General features: G+C 42.3%; 1 protein-coding gene across 1 annotated transcript; it reads right to left on the minus strand.

Moving 5' to 3' along the window:
• Positions 1–253: 253 nt before the first annotated feature.
• Positions 254–26615, minus strand: EXOG (exo/endonuclease G). Its single transcript, XM_003992229.6, has 6 exons — positions 26414–26615; positions 23808–23957; positions 20227–20366; positions 18409–18485; positions 15817–15931; positions 254–1075 (listed from the first exon to the last, which is right to left on the minus strand). Exons 1-6 carry the CDS (start codon positions 26574–26576, stop codon positions 614–616), a joined length of 1107 nt encoding a protein of 368 aa, XP_003992278.2. The 5' UTR covers positions 26577–26615; the 3' UTR covers positions 254–613.
• Positions 26616–27943: the final 1328 nt, after the last annotated feature.

The following is a 27943-nucleotide window of genomic DNA, read 5'->3' on the forward strand; positions in this document are numbered from 1 at the left end:
ATTTACCTCGGAGAGTCGCTGAAAGATAATACATGTAAAGCACTGAGCTTAGTACACAGAACATACTAAGCGCACAGAAAACGTAGCCGAGTGCTTCTGTATGACACCCGTGGAGGACCAGCAGGTCCGTGAGAAGAAGAAACAAATCTATGCCACTATAACACACGTGGACAGGACAGCACACAGAGGATGTCTAAAAGCCACCTCAAAGAGCAACTCGGGTCCTAGAGAAAGAAAACACACAACACTGGACTTGAAGAAAGCTGAGCAGATCCATCACACACAGTGCGTGACCTGGAGGCACAAAAACAAAATGCGTTCACGTGCTAACATCCAGAGGGACACAAAAACAATGTCATCTTGTGGTCAGAGTCCTGTGAACCTGACACGAGATCAGCACACAACCTGCAGACCTCACAGTTTCCTTAATCAGTTCCCACATCAAATAAAATACTGATCTCTCATCTTTTGGATCTTTTATCTCTGGAGAGAAATTTAGTCTTAAGTTTAGGATTTCATAACTTCTTTAAAGCCAAGCCACGAACATACATTAGCCTGGAGAGGACACACCTGCTTCATTAGAGATGCTCTCGCACGTCTTCTGAGATGGCAACTAAGATGGCTTTCTCTCCAGGATTCCTGACTGCTCCTTAGCTTTGAGTTCTTCTAGTTTCTTCTTATAGCGGTTCATGAAGTAATCATCTGGTTCAATCCCTGCGTTCTTCAAATTTTCCATGACCTTTTCCAGTCTGGATACTGATCGGGCTCCCTCAATCTTTCTCGTGCTCAGGTACAGGGTGAACTCCTGGAAATCCAGGAGTTTACAGGTGTCCACAGAGCAGATATTCCTGATACCGCTAGTTCTATCCAAATGAGGAAAAAACACCAGTCCTGATAACTTCTCCAGGTCCTGAAGACTCACTTGGAATTCACTTAACTGGCGTTGGAAGCCAATGGCCTCATTGGGCACCACGAAGGCCCCTAGTGCCAGTGGTTCGGCGGACACTGGGCTTCTGCGAGCCAGGATCACCTTATAAAGGTGCGAGGGGACCGCCACATTATCCTCACCGATCACCTAAAAACAAAGCAGTCATGTGAGCAATGCTAACTTGTGCTAGCAGTTCCCAAATTTTTCCTGAAAAGATTTTTAATGCATTTCTGAAAAGGCATTTGTAAGCTACCTTACCAACGGATTTAAATTCAACTGCCAAAGGTAAGAATAAACCAAAACTGAGATTCGCAGAGAAGATGAGCATCTAACAGGTCGATTCTGATCACATTCTTTAAAATAATGTCATCCCAAAGAGTAGAGGTCACATCCTCTGCTCTGTTTGTAGGACAAAGGGCAAAGGAATGTCATGAGTGAGTCCTGGGTTTTTAACAGGCAAGAAAAGCTGTCATTTTTCTCTTCATCACATAATCAGAACTTCTGGTGTTCTCTAAACATCCAAAGGTCAAAACCCAGCTTGGCAACTCCCGGCTCTAGAAATACAAATATGGCTTTAGTTTATCAAATTCACTAGGGAGCTCAACAAATAGCCCTCAGAAAAGCAGCCAGACGCACCACGTCGGTATTACTATCTCCAGTTACGCCTTGACTGTGGCTCATTTTTTAAATTCAATTAAGTAAATGTAAATGCCGTTAGCTCAGAGTTTTGCACACTCTTGGGCCTATTATCAAACACAGAACTTCAGAATGTCATCAAACCAAGTACTATAGAAAGGTATCCATACAACAGAAGAGCCAGAGCCAGGGTCAGGCCTGCAAACAACTTGGTTGCCTATGTAGGTTTGCTCTAATAATGAAATAACATTATTATGGAGCCTTTTCAAATTTCCTTCCAACTGGCTTAAAAGCCATATCCGTTTTCTGAAAAAGGAAAACTGAACATCCATTTCCTTAATGGCCTCCAATAAAATGATACGATCCAACTACAATATGCAAGTGTACTACTGGCCCTCCCAGGTCCTTCCTTTGTACAAGTAGGCATTTTGCTCCTGATCAAAGCTGCTTGCTACAGGAGCCCCTGCTGGGAGCCCAGCTAAGGCAGAGGGACGAGAGCTACAAGGATTCTTTTCTGGTTTCCTCTAGCTTCTACCTACACGGCACACAGCCTGAAAATGCCATGGCTATCTGCTGTCTGGCACGCACAGAGGTTCCACTGCCAAGACCAACGGCAGGGCTACAGGGAAGCCCCATCTACAGGATCGCTTTCTGCAACTACTGTCTCTGGAGTTAGTGAAAGTGGCTGATCAGGGTTCACTTTAAAGTTTATGAAAGCACACAATCTATAGGCACAAAACCCTACACCCCTCCAACGTATCATTTATGAAGCTGAGGAAATGAACGTACTCTTCAAGGCAAAAACCATACTGAAGGTGAACTCTACAGAGATCCACAATGAGCCTACACATCACCAACAGTTGTCAACTCAACAGAGCAACTCAGAGGCGCTATGGCTGCCGCTGCTGGAAACACAGAAAGGGGCAAGCTTTACAATGAATGCAGCCGGTGTCTGTTTTCAAGAAGCTTCCCATCTAGAGGAAGAGTCAACCCCACTGCTTTCACCAGAGGCAAAATGTGGTCAGATGCCAATACGGAGCACAAACAGCACTAAGGGAGTGGCGGCTAGGGAAGCCAGGGACCGGAACTGAGGGCGCAGCTGCAGCTGAGCCATAGTTCACAAGGGCAGAAGTTTAAATGGGCTTCAAGTGTTAGCTGGGGAGCCAACAGTGAAGCAAACCCTTGATGCCACCTGGTGGACATTCTCCACCACTGCAGCACAGCCTCAGACCAGCTATGAGGCGCCTTCGAGCCCATTCGCTTGATGGTGTTCTCTCTCCATGGACTCTTTGTCTACAAACAAATAGCAAATTTCAAGAATGATTAAATGGTCATGCCCATCTAGTGCCAACCAGGGCTTCTAATCAGAGTCTTTAAATTCCAGCCAAAAGTAAAGAAGTTTGACGTTTTAAGATTTATAAAAATAAACCATTTCTATTAGGTTTTCAAAAACACACAATAGCCAGAGGACCTCCAATACTACTATTAAGAATCCTCATGGACACAAAAATTCCTACTAAGAACCACGTCATGTGATTATTTCACCCGTGACCTTCTCACAATATGTCAACAAGGAGGGGCAAAATACTACCCCTAGAAATAAAGAGAAAAATGAAAACTTAGTCACTATCTTCTCTGATTTAGTCTGCTTTGTTCTTAGGAAGTAAACATCTGTAACCTGTTTAAAATAGGAACCAGCAACATTTGGAAATTCTGAAAATCCATTCTTTCTTCCTTGAATTTAAGACTTTTAAAAAAAATCGTAAAATATTTTAGAGCTATCATCTTTGTAGACAACTCAACCTACACAATAAAATTATCCCAATTCTGGGAAAACTGGAAGTCTTTCACAAAATGTTTGTAGAAACTGCTAGGGACCGAAACCCCAGGGACTTGGTCAAGTCCTGGCTTCGCCACTAGGCTGCAAGTCATGTCCACTGGTACCTTCTTTCCCCCTTCATAAAATAAGTAGTAACTATCTTCATGCTGCCCATCTCACAGAACGGTTATGAAGATACAAAGATATGTTCAAAAAAAAAAAAGTTTCAAAATCTTCAAGACCTATGTAAAAAGTAATTTTTGTAGTGGAGGTCATTCAAAAGATCAGATGTAATTTCATTTGGTACAAAAAACAGTTCTGCTGAGGGACTGTGGGGAAATATGGGATGGAGCAAGATTAGATCAGTTAAAGGTGAACAATAGGGTTTCAGAAGGAAGCAGGATGGACACAAATGAGACCCTCAACAAAAGGCTCGGGGCTTAACATGACCTAAGTCTTCAGTAACGGTAAATCAGCACAAATCCTTGTCGTAGAAGATTTAGGTGTAAAAATACCCTACAAAGGAAACCCTCACTGCTGTTAAGCCAAAGAGCATGGAACTCTTGTCAAGACTGTAGCAAAAAATGGAAATCAATTGGGTGTGACTAGGAAACAAAACATAGACGACAGCCATAAAGCTGGCACTCACTCGCGACCTAAAGTTAGTTTTTGTACCTGCTGGCCTGAGGTGTCCTTCCGTCCAAGAGACAGAAACGACAATTTGCTCTCGCTGCCCCAGCTCCACACACACAGAACTGGAGTGCCAGAAGAGACAGGCAACACACAATACTCGGGCTAAGGCTGCCATTTGTCAGGTCACAAACATACACCTACTGGGCCTTAAATAAAATTCAGCAGCAGCATGAAGGAAACACAGGTACCTGGTAGAATCAGTAGGTATAAGATATCTGGTTACATTCCCCTGGTAAGACAAAAAAAGAAAATCTAAAAGTAAATCTGTTAGACCCATCAAGAGACCAAGCCCTTAAAAAATCAAGACAATTGGGGTGCCTGGGTGGTCAGTCGCTCGAAGGTCTGACTCTTGATCTCGGCCCAAGTCATGATCCCAGGTTCGTGGGATGGAGCCCTGCGATGGGCTGTGCACTAAGTGTGAAGCCTGCTTGAGATTCTCATTCTCTCTCTCTCTCTCTCTCTCTCTCTCTCTCTCTCCCCGCCCCCCGCCCCCACTCTGCCCCTCTTCCTTGCTCACGCTCTCTAAAATAAAATAAAATAAAATAAATAAAATAAAATAAAATAAAATAAAATAAAATTAAATTAAATTAAATTAAAATAAAATTAAAAAGTCAAGCCAATCAAGTGAAAGAAAGAAACCATGTCAGTGTGATAAATAGGGACTCCATACCTTTGAGGACAGAGGAAGAAGGAAAGGAGGGAGTCAGAACATGTGGCAAAATCAACAGGCAGACAGCCAACCCTCGTGTTAGTGTTAAGCCCGTGCAGGAGCTCGGGCAGCAGCACAAAGCCCGGGAGACAGTGCTGCGCGGGCTGGGCACCTGCTCCGGGTAAGGATGGGGAACCGCCAAGTCTCAGTCCAACCGGCACCACCTTCCCACTGTCCATTCTACTTGGGAGATTTAGGGTGGGAGGAAGGAGATACTTCACCAGGAAAATAATTTATTTTTGAATTAAAACAGATACGGACATGAATAAAAGCTCTGCCTAAAGACCAAACAGGAAATTCAAAAGAAAAAAAAAATTACTCCCTGATCACTTCAGGCGATGCCTCAAGATTCCTGAAAGCAGGTTTCCCCTTTCCTCCCCCTCTAGGAATCGGTTTGGAATGAGTCTGGAAAGTAATGCTGTAGAATGAAAACGCGGACTGTTGAGTACTTCTAACATTACCACCACCACCACCGAGGTGACAAATTTGAAGCTCACTTTCTTGTCAGGTCAACTATAATGTTCAGGCCAGAATCTTCAGGTATGTTTCACTTGTCTGGAATCAATCTCTTCTTGAAACAGGCACATCAGAGAAAGCACATGGATGACCTCAGCTATAATAAAGGGGGTGATTCTGATTAGAGCTGTCAGATGACTCACTTCTGATAAAATCACTGCGACTAATCCCCCCTTGGGCCCACATTCACTCAAGTCCTATGACGCTCTGATCCTTTCCTGCATATTCTACCAGACATTTCCGCCCGGCTAGCAGGGATCCTCCCCTTGGCCCATTTTCTGTTATTTTTGCATGCTAGCAGATAGCACTTGCAACTGCTCTCCATTTTCACCATCTTTTACCTCCTGGCCTTAAGCTGCTGTGCAGGAAGAGCACAGCAGTCCCTTGACTGTAGACTTTTGAGAGCTTCAAAGAACAATGCTATGAACGACTGGCAGTTCTCATACACGTAGGCAGACCCATGTTTGGATCTCCCCTTTGACAACTACTAGCTATGTGACTTGGACTTGACCCCTTAAAACCTCAATTCCCTTGCCTATAAAAAAAGACAACCACTACTTCCTTGTAAGAACTGCTTATGAGGACTGAATGAGATAGAAGGTCTAAAACTGCTTATATACCGTGTGGTAGGTCCGGCCCTCAATTAATACTAGTTCATTTGCTTCACTTCCTGTACAGTATACACATACATGCCTCATTGCCTAGAAAGAAAACTAAATAAACACCATTTTTATTAGCTATATGCTCCTAAAATAAGGTTCAGAACATAGTTGTAAACAAGCAATATTAAATGGCTGGGTCTGAGAAAACAAAACACTTTCCAGGCATTCTGAACTGCCATACATAATTGCAAGATATTCTCTTGAAAGCAGGAGTTCACAACTCATATATTTACCCTGAGAACAAACCAGTCCCTAGGGCTGGGCAGTGCTGCACCCCCTTTCTCAGCATCACCAAACGATGTGGTTTTATCCACAACTGCTTTCTTATGAATTGCTAGAGAACAGCCCGAATGTTTTTTAGCTGGGCATTTAAGGCTTCAAACACCTGGCTCCAACCTTTCCTGTTATTTCTGTCTCCTTCCCTATCTGAGCGCTTTATCCCAACTGTCTGCAGAACTTACTGTTTTCCAGCACATATCCTACCTTCTCCTATCTCTTCCCCTTGCTGGCTTTGCCTTCCACGTCTCCTTTCTTTAACCAAATTCTCCCAAGTTTACATGTGCGTGTATATATGTGTATGCATACGTAAAATTTTGGCCCAACTAAATTCTTGAAATGGCAAGCTGAAACATTTTTTCCTAAATAATTTACTAAAGGGTCATATTTTGCTTTCATGATAATAGATACACTACGGGCTTCTAACTTTAAAATTCCACCTGAAGTCGTTTGATCTGAAAAAATAATGCCATGTGTAACAAAAGCTGTATTACTACAGAGAAAATGTTAGTGAAAATACAAATATAAAAAAGTAAATCACTGGGGCGCCTGGGTGGCGCAGTCGGTTAAGCGGCCGACTTCAGCCAGGTCACGATCTCGCAGTCTGTGAGTTCGAGCCCCGCGTCGGGCTCTGGGCTGATGGCTCAGAGCCTGGAGCCTGTTTCCGATTCTGTGTCTCCCCCTCTCTCTGCCCCTCCCGCGTTCATGCTCTGTCTCTCTCTGTCCCAAAAATAAATAAACGTTGAAAAAAAAAATTTTTTTTTTTAAATAAAAAAAAAAGTAAATCACTTCGATATGAATCTTAAAAAAATGAAAACCTATATCCCTCCCCAGGGATATAGATTCCTATCAACATTCACCTGTACATACACATACATAATACACAGAGTTAAGTGCTTTATTTATAAGCAGGGTGTATAAATCTCCACCAAAAAAAAAAAAAATACAAAGGAGCAATGAAGATGGAGAAAGAAGGTCTTCTGAACAGTGAGCCACTAAAGGCATTAGAATTTGTATACTATGTTCTTCGGGGCTCTCTCCACCCACTTTAAGCTAAAAATAAATGTGGTGAACACACATGACAAGCCAACAGCAGACGAGCACTCAAGAATCAACTTGCCACCCAGATCCTGGTTTCTAAATACCAATCCCCATTAAAAGGAACCAGGGCTCTGTGGAGAGACGGCTGATCCCAGAGTCTGGCCAAGATGAGCCTTGGAATATCACATTATTCCAGAAAGCAGAAGCACTAAAAATACAATGAGGATGTGTCAACACAGGAGACAGTCTAAAGGGGCTCCCACTGGCCAAATCAAAGACAATTTGAGCATCAAAATGAATACACAGCAGATCGATTAAAACTCATTGAATAAGATAAGAACCCATCAATCCGCACTGATAATAAATAAGAAGGAAAAGCTCTTCCTTACAGCAGAACATCAACTAATAAAAGTAGAAGGAAGAAGAATAGAAAATCATTACTTGGCAACAATTATAGCATTAACTGATTTAGGCCAGAATCTTCAATGGATCTAAGACTAGCAGGTGACAGTTTGAAGAGGAAAAGAATACTTAACACGGCCTCAAAGGACTTCCACAGATAGCTGATTAGATTCAAAGGAGCAATGATAACTTAGCAGTGAAGAAATCTCGAGAGAACCACCTTATCAAGTGATCTAAGGTAATATCACCAATAGCAGGACAACCCGACAGCACATGCATCCTGCTATGATGCACTGAGGTGCACACAAGCTCACCTCTGAAGTGTTCTGCCAGAAACAGAACTGAATTTAATCAGAGGAAACAAGAGATAAACTCAATTTGAAGAACATACTACAAAACAACTGGCCTATATTCGTCAATGTCAACATCGTTAAAGACAAAAAAGGCTGAGGAACTAACTGTTTGAGATTAAAGAAGGCTAAAGAGACATGACAGCTAAATGCAATGCATGATCCTAGACTTCATTCCCTATCAGGGAAAAAAGGCTGCGTGACGAACATTATTGAGGCAACCAGCAAGATGTGAACATGGACTGTACTGGGGATACTATTCTTAGATGCCGAATTTCACGAATTTGATCATTGTACTGTAGTTATGTGAAAGAATGGAGTACTTAGGGGGAAAGGGACAAGATATCTGCAATGACCTCTCCAATGGCTGAGAAAATCCTAAGAATAGGTGCATGCATACATAGAGAAGAGGGTGCAAACACTGCAGAGAGCGAACAAGTCCAGGGGAAACAGGTAGCGGAGTTCTCTGTTCTTGCAACTTTTCTACAAATTTGAAATTACTTCAAAATGAAATGTTACAAAATACCAACGTGCTCTGCCAAAGGCTGTGCAAAAAACTAATGAATAAGGATTAAAGGAGGTTTCCAGTTCAAAATGGCAACCTGGGCTGAAGCCTTTGCTCCTCTCTCCCCCAATTAAAAAAATATACATATATTGGGGCATATATATATGCCACCGGGGGCTCAGTCAGTTAAGCGTCCGACTCTTGATTTCAGCTCAGGTCATGATCTCACGGTTCATGGGATCGAGCCCCACGTCCAGCTCCATGCAGACACTGCAGAGCCTGCTTGGGATTCTCTGTCCCTCTCTCTCTCTCTCTCTGCCCCTTCCCTGCACTCACTCACACTCTCTCAAAATTAAACATTAAAGAAAAAAAAATCTAAACCAGCTTATGTCACTATCCTGATCAAATAGCGTCGTCGCACCTCCCTGAATTCGATCCGGACCTCTCCCCGCTGCCTCCCTCTAACTGCCCTCGTCTTCAGTGCTCACTCTGCTCTAGCCACGTTGGCATTCTTGCAGCCCCCCCGAATATGCCAAGCTAATCTCACCCCCATGTCTCTGCACTTGCTGGAAAACTCCCCATAGGTTACTCTCTTACTTCACTTAGGTTTCTGCCCAGTCTCATTTCCCCTTAGCAGCCAATCCTTTCCTTTCCAACTCCGTGTTTTCTTTTGCCATATGGCACTTTGTTTATTGTGTATCTCCTCTCTACTATAAACTTGTTTACAGCTGTTATCAGAAATACCTAGAATAGTGCCAGGTACACAGTAGGAGCTTAATAAATATTTGCTGAATAAAGGGAAGGAAAGAGGGGCGGGTGGGAGAGAAGGGTTGGAAGGCAGGAAACAAGCAGTTCGTATTAGAACAGAAGTCAGAGGGCTCCAAGAATGATGTCTTCAAGAAGAAACTGATAAACCTTTTTAAAAAAATAGCATGATGGTAAGGCTAAATGGTCTGAAATAGAAAGTAAAAGTACCGTATTCCATTCTTTAAATGGAATAAATTTATTTTTACATTTATTTATTTTTGAGAGACAGAGAGAGACAGAGCGTGAGCAGGGGAGGGGCAGAGAGCGAGGGAGACACAGAATCTGAAGAAGCCTCCATCCAGGCTCCGAGCTGTCAGCACAGAGCCTGACACGGGGCTCGAACCCACGAACCCACAAACCGTGAGATCGTGACCTGAGCTGAAGTCAGACGCTTAACCGACTGAGCCACCCAGGTGCTTCGTTCAAATGGAATAAATTTAAATGTTAGCAATTATAATACCCTGCCATCTTTATACCCCACTTCTCAGATTTTTGTTGTTTATGGAAAACCTCTCTCAAGTGGCACAACTTAATAATACAGGATTATATCTACTTCCCCACAGATCCAAACATTCTACTTAAACATTCAGAGTACTATACATGCTGCTTTTATACTTTCAATGGAGTCAGGATTCTAAAACTCAGAGACCAACGAGGGCGAGACAGGAAATGTAAATGGATGAAATGGACCAGGTGAGGACTACGGTGAATGGAAAAAGATGTGTTCCACTGAGAGAGAAAGCTGCTACTACATATGCCCTACGGGAATATGTGCCAAGTGTTTGAGTCATCTGATTTTTTTAAGAGAAGCTAATACCTGGATTTTTAAAAAAAATTTTGTTAAAGTTTATTTATTTTTGAGAGACAGAGGGAGTGAGAGAGTGCACACGAGCAGGGGAAGAGCAGAGAGAGAGGAGAGAGAATCCCACGCAGGCTCTGAGCTGTCAAGCATGGAGCCCAACATGGGGCTCAAACTCACGAACCGTGAGATCATGACCTGAGCCGAAATCAAGAGTCAGATGTTTAACCAACTAAGCCACCCAGGTGCCCCTAATGCCTAGATTTTTTTGTGAAACCTCCCAATTATGAAAAATTAGCAACTAATTCAAAAACAACACACTGTGTTAACCAAATCAAATAATCTACACGCTGGATGTGCCACAGAAGGCCTGTGTCTAGAATCTCTGCTATAGGCGAAGCTCAGACCAAATTATAGCTAGCAAACGCAAAAATAAATGCCATAAACCTTGACAATACATAAGTAATAGATTAAGAAGTAAAGATTGAAGTATATTACATAAAGTTTATGGTGCAAAGTTTACCAACAGAAGAACTAAAAATAACATGAATGACATAATGGGACAGTGTGTGAAGTGAACCAAAGAAAATTCATGCATTTCATAGTGTACTGTATCTTTCAGATACTATTTGAAGTTCTTGATATGACTATGGGCATTTCCTGATTTCAGTACAAATGAAGTTTACTTTTCTGTTCTTTTGGTATTATTGATTTCTGATGGTTTTAGGGATGAGAAAAGTCATGATTTCTGGACTCCAGACGGACAGGCACCAACAGAACCGGAGGCAGAGAACGTCACTGGAGGACTCTGCCACATTGCAGGTGTTCAGAGCTTCAGCAAAATCTGATTAAAAGTTATTAAGAAAGTTGTTGACTCAAAGAAATGGACAGAGAGGACTCACAGGATGCGAAATCCAGGAAAGAAGGGAGAAAGCAATCAAAAGTGTAGTTTGAGGCATGTCATTTACAATTCTGTATACATCCTCCTCCCACATGACAGGTACTTGAAGGCTTGCTAGATTAAAGATTTGCCAGTGAGCATGCATAGATCCTATAAATTAATACGGATATGGAAAACTAACAGGACAGGTCCAGAAGCCCAGAACTTGAAAAAAAGACCTAAGACCAATAGGGCTTTAATACAAAAACAAGAAAACAAGACTACTGCTCAAAGTATACCCCTCAGGAAGCTGATCGCGGCTGCTCTCACACATTTCATCACCATGACACTAATTTGGGTGAAGACAGATGACAGGTCTCTTTTGAAACTCTCTTTAAGGACTGGATAGCAGTCACTATTTAGGAGAAGCAAGGTAAGTCTTTTTAGTGGTTAGTTTTATATATTCCAGTGTAGTGAAGAATTCTGGTATAGAAAAGATATATTAAAATATATGTACATATACATGTTTCATCCTAATTTCAAATTTAGAATTTGCAAGATTAGCACAGAGAACACCTGTGTGTCCTTCACAGCTTCATCAACTGTTAACATTTTGCCCACTTTGCTTTATTACGTTTTTCCCCTCTGTATTTTTCTTTTCCCTAAACCCTTTGAAAATAAATCACAGAACCATCCTTCAGGATGCATTTCCTAAGAGCAAAGACATTCACTTACATAATCATAGTACAACTATCAAAATCAGAAAATTAAACACTGACAAAATACAATGATCTAATCTACAGGCCTCAAATGTTGCCAACTGTCTCAATAATGTCCTTTTTAGCATCATCTGTTTTCTGATCTAGGATCTGATCTGAAATCACACACTGCATTCTGTTTTCATGACCGATGAAGCTCCATTAATCTGTAATATTTAGTTGCTCAAGCTTTGTCTTTTACAACGCTAACATTTTTGAAGAGTACAAGACAGCTGTTCCACAGAATAACCCTCAAAGGAGTTTGCCTGATGTTTCTGCACAGTGAGACTCAATGCTGTGCTTTTTGGCCGAAATATCACAGAAGTAACATTGCATTCTTCTCAGTGCATCACACCAGGAAATACAGCTTATCAGTAATCCCATTATTGACAATATTAACCTTGATCACTCGGTTAAATTTCTCCACTGTACAGTTACCACTTCTTGCTTTGTTACTAATAAGTAATTTGTAGAGAGATTCTTTTAACTATATAAACTTCCTACTTCCCTTCCCATAAAACTTTCACTCACTAGTTTTAGCATCTACTGATGATTCTTGTCTGCATCACTTATTACCATGATGGTGGCAAAATGATTTTCCAAACTCATTCTTATAAATTTATTGACATTCTACAGTCAGCAGAAGTTTTTCCTTACACTCATGTATTTACTTATTTATTAGAAGTAAAAACTCTCCTCCAATTCAATAGATGTGCAGACCATTATATTTTGATATCAAAGAGCCCCAGACACAGTAAGGTGGAAGGCCTGCAAGCGGATTTCTATGTCCTTTTGACGTGTCCTTACCATATAAGCACTTCTTGCTTTCTGGCACAAGATGTTCCATTTTGTACTTTCCCTGTACCAGGCCTGGAATCAGCCACCTTTCCACATGCCAAGTTCTCCCAGTAGAAGACGGTTTTTTATTTTTTATTTAAGGATTATTTTAGGCTTTTTTTTTTTTTTAAGTTTATTCATTTATTTAGAAGAGAGAGACCACACGCAAGCAGGGAAGGGGCAGAGAGAGAGAGAGGGAAGGAGAGAATCCCAAACGGGCTCTGAGCTGATAACTGATTACTGATAGGTGACATCATGGAGCCTGACACAGGGCTCAAACTCCTGAACCATGAGATGGTGACCTGAACCAAAATCAAGAGATGCTTAACTGACTGAGCCACCCAAGTGCCCCATTAAGTTTTTATTTTGAGAGAGAGAGAGAGAAAGCAAGCACGGGTTGGGAAGAGGGGGAGAGAGAGGGAGAGAGAGAATTCCAAGCAGGCTCTGTGCTGTCAGTGTGGAGCTAGACATGGAGCTTGTTCTCATGAACGATGAGATCACAATCTGAGCCAAAATCAAGAGTTGGACACTTAACCCACGGAGCCCACCCAGGTGCCCTGAAGATGGTTCTTTAGAAACAAGATCTGGTCTCAAGGTATGCTCACTGCTGATAGCATATCACTGCTTTTAGGCCCGTTCAGCAAAAAGAGCTGGCAGATATTTTTATAAGCTATATTTTTAAAAATTATACCCAATTTAAGGAAAAAAATATACTTTCAGCAAAAAATATACTACAGCATTTGGCCAACCCATATTTAACAAATATCCAGCCAAAAAAAACCTAAAAAAACAAAACAAAAAAAACAAAAACCAACTGTTAGTAAATGCTATTACTGGGTTAATTTTCCTTTCATACTTTGCATAAATTCTTCTACTACACAGTAAGCTAGTCATATAAATCTTCCGATTTTATGAAAACAAAGCACACATAAAACTAACTTCATCACTTAAGGTTTGAAAGTCAAAGTTAGGAGAACCTCTTTTCCAATGGCAAGAGTAAAGAGGATTTAACAAAGCTCAAGAATAATTAATATTTTAGGGGCGCCTGGGTGGCTCAGTCGGTTAAGCGTCCGACTTCAGCCAGGTCACGATCTCGCGGTCCGTGAGTTCGAGCCCCGCATCGGGCTCTGGGCTGATGGCTCAGAGCCTGGAGCCTGTTTCCGATTCTGTGTCTCCCTCTCTCTCTGCCCCTCCCCCATTCATGCTCTGTCTCTCTCTGTCTCAAAAATAAATAAACATTAAAAAAAAATTAAAAAGGGGCGCCTGGGTGGCGCAGTCGGTTAAGCATCCGACTTCAGCCAGGTCACAATCTCGCAGTCCGTGAGTTCGAGCCCCGCGTCGGGCTCTGGGCTGATGGCTCGGAGCCTGGAGCCTGTTTCCGATTCTGTGTCTCCCTCTCTCTCTGCCCCTCCCGCGTTCATGCTCTGTCTCTCTCTGTCCCAAAAATAAATAAACGTTGAAAAAAAAAAATTAAAAAAAAAATTAAAAAAAAAGAATAATTAATATTTTAAAAATAAGAGAATACAGGGAGCCCATTTTTTTCTTCTACCAAAAGAAAAAATACTAAAATCAAATTAGCAAACTGATCAGAGGAGAGAGATTAACCTGTTTAACTTACGAACTCCTGTGCCAGTCCTTCCCTCCCATAAGAACTGCTGGAATACTCTGAGGGCGTGAGCACCTAGGTGAACACTCTGGATACTTATACATCACTACGCGGCTGATCCAGACAGGCAGATAATAAGCAAGTGCGACAGGACATGCCCTAAAGTTACTTTTGTTATCCTAAACCTGTTTCTCAGGTCATTCAATTCTATCACAGACTTTCTAACCAAACCAGCATTTACTAAATATCTGCTTTCTTCCTAGAGCTGAGCTAGGTGTTCCCTCCAAATACATCTCTTGGACCTACAGGGAAGTCCTTCAATCCCTCTTTGCTCACTCTATCACCTCTTCCTCTTCAGCCCACCCGGTTCCCTGCCCTGGACGCATCTCACAGTGTGTCACTGTAGGAATTCAGCTACCCTCTGGCCGCAATCCCCACACCGCTTACTCTCACACCACACGCAGGCCCTCACACCACTTATTCTACTCTTATGGTTTAACCTCTCTTTCCATCAGTCCGTACAGTTTTAAGTATCTTGCATGTAAAAAAAACTTCACCTTTTTAAAAAACTCTAGCATCTACAAGAAAAGCCATTCCTCCCACTTATTCTGCTCACTGCCCCCTAAATATCATTTGGACTTTTTCCTCTCCTCACCAAAAAATGAGTTCAGGGTTACTCTTTCCCATATTCCTCTATCGTCCTCCCTCCAGCTGCTTGTGTGGCACCGCGTCTGTTCTCAAATGGACGGACCACTGCAGTAATGCCCCATTCGCCTCGCCTCTGACTTCTCTTTCAAACAGCCCTTCCTCCCTACTTTCTACATAGTGCTGCCAGAATACTCTTTAGAAAACCCAAAACAAACCAAATGTCTCCCACACTTAAAACAAACCTAGGACTTCTCACTATCTAAATATTAAAATCTAAGCCTTCATGGAATACAAAGCCCTCTACTTACTATCTGGCCCCTGTCTTACCCGTACTTGTAGAAATCATCCCCTCTGAGCCACCCATACCTGTGTTGAGCCCTAGGCTGCAACCTTTATTAATGATACCAGAATTGCAGACCTCTGCTGTTAATCCCAAATGTCCCGTGCTTCCACTGCTCCATCTTTTGAATTCCCAGGCTCCCTTCCTGACTCAGTTTACTCTTTTTCTCTCCCATCTTACAAAATTTTAATTCCAGTATAGTTAAGATACAGCGTTATATTAGTTTCAGGTGTACGATACAGGGATTCACTGACTCAGTTTACTCTTACTCATCTGTCAAGAGCTAGCTCACAAACCACTTCCTGTTAAGTCTTCCCAACCCACACAAATAGAGTTGGTCAGTCCTCTTGTGATGGCCCTTCACCATGTATTTATCTCTGCTGCAGCAGATCACACTCTAATGTGATTAACTTATAACACGTCTGTCTCCCTTTCTAAACTGTGGGCTCCCTGAAGTCAGTGGTTGCTTTTCAATCCATCATTATGTCCCCGATGCCTATGATTCCAACAGGTGTTCAATAAAGGAAATTAGAAAGTAGAATACAGAATGAAATTATAATCTCATACAAATAACATAAGCCTGAATGTTAAAACATACCCCTACCTGGTAACTAACTGTTTTCTTTCCATCACTTCCAGTCTGAGGTAAAGTCAACGGTCCAGACACGATCCAAACATCTTCAAACCTCTCCGTCAGTTCTCGACAGTACATTTCCATTCTGAAAAACAAAGCAAAAAAAAAAAAAAAAGGTGTGATACTCTCACAGACATAAATACAGAAGAGAAGCAAACCATTATCAAATCCCTAGGAAAGACATCAGGAAAACTCAATTTCACAGATGAATGTGAACAAGACAATATTGCACAAAACATCATACGCATATAAGCAATAATTGTCCCAGTTCTTCACTGCACAAAACTTAAAAATTAAACACATTCATACGACTATCTACATTTTCCTGTCTGTGCACTGAGTATATATTTCAGAACTGAAATTGTCTTCTCCCTTACCTTTCTGTGTTGTAATTCTCAATCATTTTTCAAGAGTTATATACCATTTCATCAAGTTGATACACCTTATTTATTTAACCATGCCTCCTGTGGGGCAAATGGGTTCATCCTAACATTTCTTACATAACACAACATTCCTTAGGATAAACTTCAAGGGCCAGAATTACTTTACTGAATACATATTTTAGTAACACTTGATTATATGCAGCAGCAGTATTTTTAATGGTATTGTACCAATTTACTCTATATACTCCAAAATACGACCCTGCAGTTTCACAACAATCCTTGCCACTGGGATTTATCACTTAAAAATGGCTGCTAATTTACTCGATAAAAATGGCGAGTTTAATATGCATTCTTACACTGCAGTTGGCAGACATTTATGAGAAATTACAATGTATGTCATCATCCCTCAGCTTCCATATCTAAAAAATAAAATCAACGGTATTGTACCTCACAGCATATATGCGTAATTATCAGGCAAATTTTCCTCCCAAAAATATATCCCTTGGGAAAGGAAAATGTTAAATGCTTCCACAGGTATGCAACCAGCCAAAACAAAAAGAAAACTATAAGACAAATATCCCAGGTCTTCAACAAATAATTGGTAAGGATTAAAAAAAAAAAAAAAAAAGGATTAGAAAGCAAACCTACCCAAACCAATCAACCAGAAAAAAAAATTAAAGACGGAGAAACTTGAACACTAATTGTAAAATTGGTAATAAGGAATTACTGCTAAATTTTTAGGGGTAATAATAGTGCTTTGCTTCCATTTTTTAAAAAATCCTTATCTTCTAGGGGCACCTGAGTGTCTCAGTTGGTTAAGCATCCGACTCTTGATTTCGGCTCAGATCATGATTCTCACAGTTCATGAGTTTGAGCCCCACATCAGGTTCCTCACTAACAGCATGGAGCTCACTTGGGACTCTCTCACTCTCCCTTTCTCTCTAAATAAATAAAAAAACTTATTTTAAAACCCCTTATCTCTGGGGCGCCTGGGTGGCGCAGTCGGTTAAATGTACGACTTCGGCTCAGGTCATCATCTCGCAGGCCATGGGTTCGAGCCTCGCGTCAGGCTCTGTGCTGACAGCTCAGAGCCTGGAGCCTGCTTCAGATTCTGTGTCTTGCTCTCTCTCTGCCCCTCCCCCGCTCGTGCTCTAGGAATGAATGAATGAATGAATGAATAAATAAACGTTACAAAAAAATTTTTTTTAGTAAGAAACAAAAAATAAAAATCCTTATCTTCTAAAAATATATGGGAAAACAATTATAGATAAAATATAGCTGTCACCTGCTTAAAATAATGAGTGGGGGAAGGGAGGGTATGTAGAGAAAACAAGTGTGGAGCTATGACTGTAACTGCTGAAGTCTTTCAAGTGTGGGGTGCTCTCCTAATTATTTTAAACAAGTACTGTTTGAGAAAAATGCAATAGCCTGGAACAACCTCAGTCAGTGGTAGTTTTCGATGCTTAAAGAGATCCCCTGGTAGAACCGGTTAAGTGTCAAAAAACTGCAGAAGGCCCAGATTTTTTTTTTTTAAGTTTATTTATCTTGAGAGAGCATGCATGTGTGCACAATCAGGGAAGGAGCAGAGAAAGAGGGAGAGAGAGAGAATCCCAAGCTGACAGCCTGTAGCCTGACATGGGGCTAGATCCCACCAACCGTGAGATCATGACCTGAGCTGAAATCAGGACGCTCAACCAACTGAGCCACACAGGCACTGCTCCAATTTCGATGATTTAATAGTTAGGTTCTATCTATCTATCTATCTATCTATCTATCAATCAAAAACTGGTCAACAGTTATGTTTAACTGTACCAAAACTTTAAAAAAAAAAAGAAAAGAAAAGCAAGCTCAGCAACTCTTGAAATACACGTAGAAAAAAGTACAGTGTCCTCTGGACATCCTCAAAAATTTCTTAATGCTCCAGTAATATTCTGAGTAGTTTCCTCCAAAATTTGGCTTTTGAACAGTGACTTTTGCCACTTCAAAATGGCTGGCTGCTTTGAAGTCTGTACTCCCACAGATAACTGTACTCCCAAGACCACCACTAGTCCAAAGTACTTACCTTCAGTGGCGTTAGCCTTTGAGAAAGAAAGAGAAACAGTTGATGGGCGCACTAGTACATTCTCCTGGCATATCATTCATCTCCCACAGAATCACATTTTAAACTCTCACCCCTCACCTGTTCCAATATCCAGCATTATTATCAAAATTCTGAGGCACAATATTAGAAAGGTAAAAGGTTTCAGCCATGGCTTGCTGCGAAAAGAAATAAAAATAGTAACCTGCACGGAAATGCCTTCCCCTTTGAGATCTTACAAAGAGACACAAAAAGCAGTTCCTTATACGTTAGCTCTAGGCAATTACAGTGACTACTTGTTTAAATAAATGAGAGCCACAGTTATTTCAGGTCAGAAAGCCCAATACAGATTATTCAAAATAAGGACTGTAACAAAATAAGTAGTTTGGTATGCTAGCTTTCTTTATAATTCTTACAATTCAAACCTGTTACATAGACTCTAAGAACTAAGTTTCCAATGTAAGCTAAAGGGTAAGTTTTCAGCCTCTGGCAAAGAATTTCTACATAAAGGTCAACTTTCAGAAGCTTTATTTAAGTAATACAACATTTTAGTAAAAAGTGGCAGAGAAGGATTCCTTGCTCTTCTGAATTTCGGGCCACTAGGTGTGCATTCATTTCACATTTCTGACCCTAAACACGAGGCTGTCGTATCTCCTTCCACTGATCTATATTACCATCAATTACCTTCTCTGCAAGTAGTGGTTCTCAACCTTGAATACACACTGGAATAAGCCAGAGAGCTTTAAAAATATTGGTGCCGAGTTCTACCCCCTAGAGTTTCTGACTTAACCGCTCTGGGTCTGGGCATCAGGATTTTTTTTAAAACATCCCTAGGTGATTATGAGTATCTTAAGGTTAAAAACGACCACCTTAGGGGCGCCTGGGTGGCGCAGTCGGTTAAGCGTCCGACTTCAGCCAGGTCACGATCTCACGGTCCGTGAGTTCGAGCCCCACGTCAGGCTCTGGGCTGATGGCTCAGAGCCTGGAGCCTGTTTCCGATTCTGTGTCTCCCTCTCTCTCTGCCCCTCCCCCGTTCATGCTCTGTCTCTCTCTGTCCCAAAAAATAAATAAACGTTGAAAAAAAAAAAATTAAAAAAAAAAAAAAAAACGACCACCTTAATGACAATAATCACCAAAGTTGATGCAATACATGTCCATGTCATAAAAGACATTTGTCTCCTTTTTTTGGCAGAGAACTTATTTTACTTAAAGTAAAGGACACTAGGAAGACATGATAACTAAGTATGACAGGCGATTCATGACTGAATACGGATCAAAGAAAGTCGTAAAGAATGCAATTGCAACAATTTGGCAAATCTGAGCATGAACTGTAGATTAGAGAATATTATTGTACAAATACTCAAAAATACATGTACACACACTTCTTGGTATGATGATACTCTTGTCATATATACATATATCCTCATTTCTTACATGATACAATCTCCTGAGCAATATCTATTTAGGGATAAAGCGTTATGGTGTCTGCAACTTACTGCTGATGGTGAAAAAAGAATTGTATATACATATATATGTATGCACACATAAAGAAAACATATCAAAATGTATTGGCTATACTATCTTTTTAATTTTTCTACAGGTAAAAATGTTTTTGCTATATTCTCAACTTTTCTACAGGTCTGAAATCTTTCAAAATAAAAGTAAATAAATAATAAATAAATAGCTCCTAGTGGCTCTCCAGTTCTTTTACATAGTAATTAGTTTGACTTTTCAACCTATTTAAGAATGTTTTACCATCTAAGCAAAAAAAAAAAACCGAAGTCAGGAAGAAAAATGCAAAATAAGAGTATAGAAATTCTCAAATACTAAGGTTTGACTCCTATGTTCTTAAAGTTCAAGTCCATTGGTATATAGACCACCAGCCCTGTATTCCCATCCCTCCCAAAAAAATATGCCTACAGATGAAAATTTGTTATTTCCTGCTGGAGCCATGTGTCCTCGTGACCACCCACTCCCAACATAGTCTTCGTTGAAGGCACTGAAGGTTGGAGGGATGTTGGGATCAGGCTTAAATTTACAATGTTTTCTGTCGGCATCACCTACAGAAAAACACACAAAATGGGCAAGTTATCAGTGGATAAATATTCCTCAAGATTCTCTAAGCAAGGCAAGCTGTTTGCTGCTGGCTAGTATCTCTCTGAGTAGCTAGTACTTAGTGATTGTGTGCATGTCTCAAGTTCCTGGGATAGTTCAGATACCTCATCTGAATTTAGCAAGGACTAGTCTCGGAAAGAATGCTTTTTGTACAGTGTAGCTATCTCATATTCTTTTGTTTCTAGCCTTTCAAATTAAAGGAGAAAAATCCTCTGGATAGTATTTAAGTAAAAACAACGACCAAATAGCTGAACTATATACAAAGTTTACTACTAAATAAACTCTTGCTTTTCAAAAGACCCTCACGCATTGTATTTTGTGCAACTGTATTTGATAAGTTTACACGTACTGAAATAATGGATATATATAGACACAAAACAATTTGTCCTGGGCAGGCACAGTCTAGGGGAGGGTGAAAGTGTCTCTGATATCTTGCTTGTCGCTGCTTAAGCCATGATAAAACAAACATTTAGGTTATGAGTTCAACCCAGAAATTTCTGAAACAAAGTATATGAGTACCACACGAGAGAAAAAAAATCTCAATTTATTTCTATTCTAACACTGCCAGGACAGTTTGCCACAACAGACATCAGCAAATCCTAACAGTACATTTTCCACTGTCATTAGGCCAGATCTTGTTAAACTACAAAAATAATGGGGATAAACGGAACATAGGCTGCTATTCAAACAAGTTTAAAATGGAGACCAATGGGGGCGCCTGGGTGGCTCAGTCGGTTAAGCGTCCGACTTCAGCTCAGGTCATGATCCCGTGGTCTGTGGGTTCGAGCCCTGCGTCGGGCTCTGTGCTGACAGCTCAGAGCCTGGAGCCTGTTTCACATTCTGTCTCCCTCTTTCTCTGACCTTCCCCTGTTCATGCTCTTTCTCTGTCTCAAAAATAAATAAATGTTAAAAAAAAAAATTTTTTTTTTCAATAAATAAAACAAAATAAAATGGAGACCAATGAAGTTACTGATTCTAATGTCATTTCATTCAGCCAGAAAAATTTTAAATGATCCCAAGACTCAGAATAAATTACCTACTACCTAGCTTTTTAGAGCCATGTCGTAAAGAAAAAAATAGCTGAAGAACTGATAGTAAACTTCTAAGTGTCATTACCATTGGAATCACTTTGCATGCCTGGTTGTCTTGAAAATTCATTTGTGAGAATTTCCAAAGGCCTAGGATGAAGATGCCTTCCTTGAGATGGATATAAACCTGCTCCAATCAGGTATCTGGAGGCACTGCCAGAGGAAGACCACGCTGAACCAAGTTCAGGACTTAAGGACTTAATCCATCCAGGCTACGTGGCTTTGGGCTGTAAGTGTGCAAGATAGCCAGTGTGTGGCCTCAACTTCTCTGGAACAGGTTTTTTATTTTCCTTTTGACCCTTTCCTGCTCAGTGCCAAAACAATCTCCCATACAGTCCCTGAAGGTGAGCAGGCAGGTTTGTTCTGGTTCACCCTTCCTCCCCCATGGTGTAGCCCTCTGGGGTTCCAGGCTAATGTGGGAGGGTCTCCTATAAGACAATCTACCTTGGGTGAGCCCCAGGTCTTGCCTTTAGTCCCCTTCTCCCTACTACAAAGGTGTGGCATCAGAAGCAATGTGGCTTTGGTTTACCAGGATTGCCCTTACCTCTCTGGATTCTAGCTCTCCCTCAAACACTAGCTTGGCAATTCACTATCATGCTGACTCGTGTGTGTGTGTGTGTGCACACACACGTGTGACTTTTTCCTACATACTTCTTACATACTACTAACATTTCCTGTCATTTTTTAGCAGAGAGTTAATGGGAATAATTCGGTGTGTCATTACTGAAAACAGAAGACTCTTTAGACTAAAATCAAATAAATCACAGGTATCCTGCTTCCTGTTCTCAAATATTATTTTGCTTCCTCAAATTACACAGCTCACAGGATTTACAACGTGAAATGTCTTGCTTTTCTTATATGCCTCTGAAAATGGTAACAGGAGGATAAAATTAGTACAACTGAAATTCCTTACATCTTGGGAAAAGTCCTGTATTTAAAGGAAATTCATTAGGCTTGAGACTAACTAAACCAAATGAGTTTCTCTCGATGTAAATTTCTAATCAACTCTCAGCTGCTATCATAAAGTTTCCAACTACCTCAGTTTCCTTCTAGCAGCAAGCAGTCCAAGACTTCTGCTAGTGTGCTGGTTGGTTGCACTCTAGACAGGCATGCACTCATATGAGTATCAGCATTTTAATATATGTAAACATAACATGCACTGTAAAGCAAAGGAGAAATAATGTGTGGGCCTTACAGCAAATTAACAGCCAAATGAAATATGAGTAAACAACTATGACAAAAGGTAATACCTTATTACATAAAAGAACTCCCACAAATCAATTCAAAACATCACATCTCAACTGAAAATGGTAACAATAACTGACAAAGAATAATTCACAAAATACTGACTTTCACTGGTAACCCCTAAATGGAAATAAAATCAGCTATTAAATTGGTAAAGCTCAATAATGCTCATTATGGGTGAGAAAGATAGGACAGGTAGTTAACGGTAGATACTGTAAACTGGAATAATCTTCACAGAAACCAATTTAACATTAAATGTCACCTTAATTACAGGAGCGCACCAAGACTTAAAAAACACGCAAACATACTTATACACCTGCCTACCTCTCTAGTCTCATTTCACACATTCTCCCTTGTTCTGGCCACTCGGGCCTTCTTTTAGTTCCCTAAAGGAACAAAACTCTTCACATTGGGGCCTTCGAAGATGCAACTGTGTTTTTCTTTCTTTCTGGAATGCTCTTGTCCACACCCCATGGCCCACCCAACTCCTCTGCCTAGGTAACAGTCATCCACCCTCCAGACCATTTTCTGGGGAGAACCCTTGCTAATCAAGATCAGGTTCTCCTATTATCATCTCTCATCACATTCTTTACTGTTCCTTACTTACACTAACCTAACTTTCAATCACTTGTCCTTTGGAACAGTTATTACTAAAAGCAATTATACATACGTGTTTAGTGGTTTGATAGGTCAACCATGTGCCATGAACATAGAGACCATCTGCTCTGGTCCCAAGGCTCAGCATAATGCCAGACACATGGCAGGCACTTTAAAAATATCTGCGGAGACAATGAATGAATGGTGCTAGTTGTAGCAATATTTAAGACAGAGCTTCCAACTCCTATGTCAGGATATGGATCCTCTCAGCCTCCGAGAAAGCTGGGAAGAGTCTGGGGCTCCTCGGCTACCAGGTAGGTCCATTTATCTAAGTGAGTCTTACAAACATCATCATTTTCTAAGTGTGCTATAATGTGGAAGAGGTTGAATCAATAATCTTCCTTGTTCTAAATTTAGAAACATCTTTCATCAATGCCATTACTTCTAACCACCTACCCATTATCTTGCTTTTGGATATATGTTCAAGTACCCATCTAGGCACCCGCTTCGACTGATCATAAGACAAGGCATGATTAGTGTAACGCCTAGTCTCTGTTCCAGTTAAAGGGACTCCAAATTGTTCCAAGAGAGCCTTTTCTGCACAACCTAAAGATGAAAAGGGGGGTGGGGGGACAAAAACAAACAGTTAGTGATTCTTACTAGGAACAAAAAATTATAAGTCAAGGGAGAGGGGTGAGACTTACCAAGGACTGGCTCAAAAGTCTAATCAACCAGATCCCATTTTGTAATTCATTCTGGAAACATACTTATAGTCCAAAGCATTTGTGTACCGAAGTGAATTTCAAGAACCACTGGCTTGGGGCGCCTGGGTGGCGCAGTCGGTTAAGCGTCCGACTTCAGCCAGGTCACAATCTCGCGGTCCGTGAGTTCGAGCCCCGCGTCAGGCTCTGGGCTGATGGCTCAGAGCCTGGAGCCTGTTTCTGATTCTGTGTCTCCCTCTCTCTCTGACCCTCCCCCGTTCATGCTCTGTCTCTCTCTGTCCCAAAAATAAATAAACGTTGAAAAAAAAAAATTTAAAAAAAAAAAAAAAAAGAACCACTGGCTCAGTTGTGATCATGTGACATTCGGCGTCACCTACTCCTCGTATTGCGAGACATCGCTCGTTTCTCAAGTTAAAATTTACTACAAATGTTTGCTCATCTTGCAGAACATTCGCAGGACAAGTTACTCGCGACCCAAGGTTTTACTGTACTTCCGAGGCAGAGGAGACAGCAGACTTTGCTAGTAATCATCAGTTGTGTGGTTTTATCAAGGTAAACTGCAGCTATCTCATTAACTTTAAAAGTTTTTCTTAATGTTTATTTATTTTTGACAGAGAGACAGAGCACGAGTGGGGGAGGGGCAGAGAGAGAGGGAGACACAGAAGCTGAAGCAGGCGCCAGGCTCCGAGCTCTGAGCTCCAAGCTGTCAGCACAGAGCCCGACGCGGGGCTCGAACTCACGGACTGCGAGATCGTGACCTGAGCTGAAGTCGGACGTTTAACCGACTGAGCCACCCAGGTGCCCCAAATGTTAATTTATTTTTGAGAGAGAGACAGAGCATGAGCAGGGAAGAGGCAGAGAGAGGGGGAGGCACAGAATCCGAAGCAGGCTCCAGGCTCCGAGCCATCAGCCCAGAGCCCGACGTGGGGCTCAAACTCACGGACCACGAGATCATGACCTGAGCCGAAGTCGGACGCCCAACCAACTGAGCCACCCAGGCGCCCCGTAAATAAAGACCTGATCTTCCTGGTCTTTCACACCAAATGTCCAAATAGGTGCCCCATAAAGTGCTGTGTATACAAAAGCAGCAAAGGAAAAACACATCATTACTGGTCACTGACACGACTGAGTGGGAAAGAGCCTACCTCCGCATTACATTTTAAGAGTTAGCGTGGGGACAAAAGCACCGCCTTTTATAAGTATTTTAGAAGACCGCCATCCGCTGACAGTCGTCTTCAACATTCTGGAACTGAAGCAGAGATGTGCGCTGCTGCAAAAACAGTGGTAAAACTGGTATCATTCCTCCCAGTGGGAGAAACCAAGTGCACATTTAACACGGACTCGGTGAAACTAATCCTCTCCTGATGCCTCCTCCAGGTCTTCAACCTACCAGAGCCGTTCTCTTGCTAACTGCCAAATATCAGAAGGAACCAGTTAAATCGGCAGGTCAGGGAAGGCGTGAACAACGAGCATGAGCTCAGTTTCCCTGTTAAACATAAGGGAGCCCTGGCAGCTGCAGGATTTACATACTTTGGAGAACAGCGAGCAGGTGTGAAAATTAATAAAGGGAAACCTCCCTAAAAGGGGCTCTGGATGCTCGGAAGGGGAGGCTGGAAGGGGAAGCCACACCACTCCGTGTCAGTTACAGGAAAAACCGTCAAGCGGGGAGAATCCTCAACGCCAGGCCCCCGGGAGGGAAAAGATGTACAGGGCAACTCCTACAAGAAGCTGACCACCCATGCGACTCGGCCAATGAGAAACTCCTCACCCTGCACTTTTCTCCAACGGACTTTTCAAAACAAACCCTCCCAACTTCCTCGGTCGCCTCCATGAAGTTCCTCCCCCACTTTGGGTGCAGGATTTGCCTATGGTTTTGCCATAGCTTGCTTGTCCTCAATCGTTCATTCTCTGCTCTTTCCGAATGAGCCCATTTTTTCTGCTGACAAAATAACGTGACAGTTTGCAGGGTTAAGGCGGGTCCTCTGCGTTTGAACGATGACAAAATGAGGACAATTAACTAACTCATCTGCTAACACTGTGTGCGGAGTGAACGACCTAATGGAGGCCACAGACATTAAAACAAACATACATGTGATAAATACTTCGGTGGTAGATGATGAGAAAACGAAGATGGAGACGTATGCGAAGGAGGCAGGCGACAGTCCAGGGGGAGCGGGGAGGCCGGGCGGGAAGACTGGGAAGGCGGAGAACCCAGGACCCCCGGGCTCGGGGACGGCAAAGCGACAAGAGCCGCGGGTCGAAAATTAACGATTCACGCCCGAGGTGGGAATCCGGCCCGAAAGCCGGGCCAGGGAAGGAAGAGCAGGCCGACAGACTTACCGTCGGGCTCCCTCACCGCCAACGCTGCCTCAGCCTCCTGACTCCGGAGCACCTGCAGGGCCGTGAACCCGCCTCCCGCGGCGCCCACCACAGCTCCGGCCACGAAGACACTCAGAAAGCGCCGGGAGCCCCTGAGGCGGGAAGCAAAACTTCCCGCGGCCATCTTATTCTAAGGGCCTGCCTTCTACAGCGGCGCATGCGCACACCTGCACGGTCGCCTGAAAGCCAATCGCAACCGCAGGAGCGACACACGCATGCGCAACCTGGGGTCGCCCGGTACAAGCCCCTCTGGAGGCGCCAGAGGTGAGGGCGCAGGCGCACACCCTCCGCGTTGAGAGTCTCGGGCGCCCCCTGGTGACAAAACTGGCGGCCCGGGTGTATCCCCGCTCCGCCCCTGGTCCCTTTGATCGGGTGATAGGTGGGAGGCCTGACATCTGGAGGGCGCAGTGGTGTGCACAGAGAGTCCTGAGAAGAAAATACCTTTAGTGCCACTTAATAGGTGAGGAAACCACCTGCACATGGTTACAGTGAAGGCTTCAGAGCCACGATCCCAACTCCGGTCTCATTCCAAAACCTGTGCCACATTGGATGTCTTCGTGACACCTGGCTGCGAGGTCACAGTACAGGAGTCCTAACTTCTCAAAACAGCTTTGTACATCCTAAGGAGCCTCTTGACGAGACAGTACTCCGTGGTGGCTTAGGGCCGTGAATCAGAGCGCAGGGGTTTGGGTGCGCGACCATTTTCCACTTCAGGTGTGTTAACTTCACCTTTCAGGGCTTCTGGTTCCTCTTTCTCAGATGGGAATAATAGCAATAAATTCCATATATTAAATGATATTTAATAAATATATATTTATGGGGCGCCTGGGTGGCGCAGTCGGTTAAGCGTCCGACTTCAGCCAGGTCACGATCTCGCGGTCCGTGAGTTCGAGCCCCGCGTCGGGCTCTGGGCTGATGGCTCGGAGCCTGGAGCCTGTTTCCGATTCTGTGTCTCCCTCTCTCTCTGCCCCTCCCCCGTTCATGCTCTGTCTCTGTCCCAAAAATAAATAAACGTTGAAAAAAAATTAAAAATAAATAAATAAATATTTATTAAATATATATAGAAATTCCATATATTAAGTGAAATTTATTTGTATATATAAACAATAAAATAAGTATGATGAAGGTGATTAGACCATAGGCTTCTGGTGAGGATTAAAGATGACCATGCAGAGGGTCGCCTGGGTGGCTCAGACAGGCAAGCGTCTGACTTCGGCTCAGGTCACGATCCTGCTGTCAGGAGTTCGAGCCCCGCCTCGGGCCCTGTGCTGACAGCTCGGAGCCTGGAGCCTGCCTCGGATTCTGTGTCTCCCTCTCTCTCTGCTCCTCCCCTGCTCGCGCTGTCTCTGTCTCCCTCTCAAGAATAAATACAAATTAAAAAAATAGAATAAAGATTGCCATGTGGAGTTTAGGGAAGAACCCGGGGTATGTCACTAAGTGCTCTGTAAACATCAGCGATTTTTACATAGTCCTCTTTTGTCTTGATAGAAC

Source organism: Felis catus, chromosome C2 (assembly GCF_018350175.1).
Source record: "Felis catus isolate Fca126 chromosome C2, F.catus_Fca126_mat1.0, whole genome shotgun sequence".
Lineage (NCBI taxonomy): Eukaryota > Metazoa > Chordata > Mammalia > Carnivora > Felidae > Felis > Felis catus.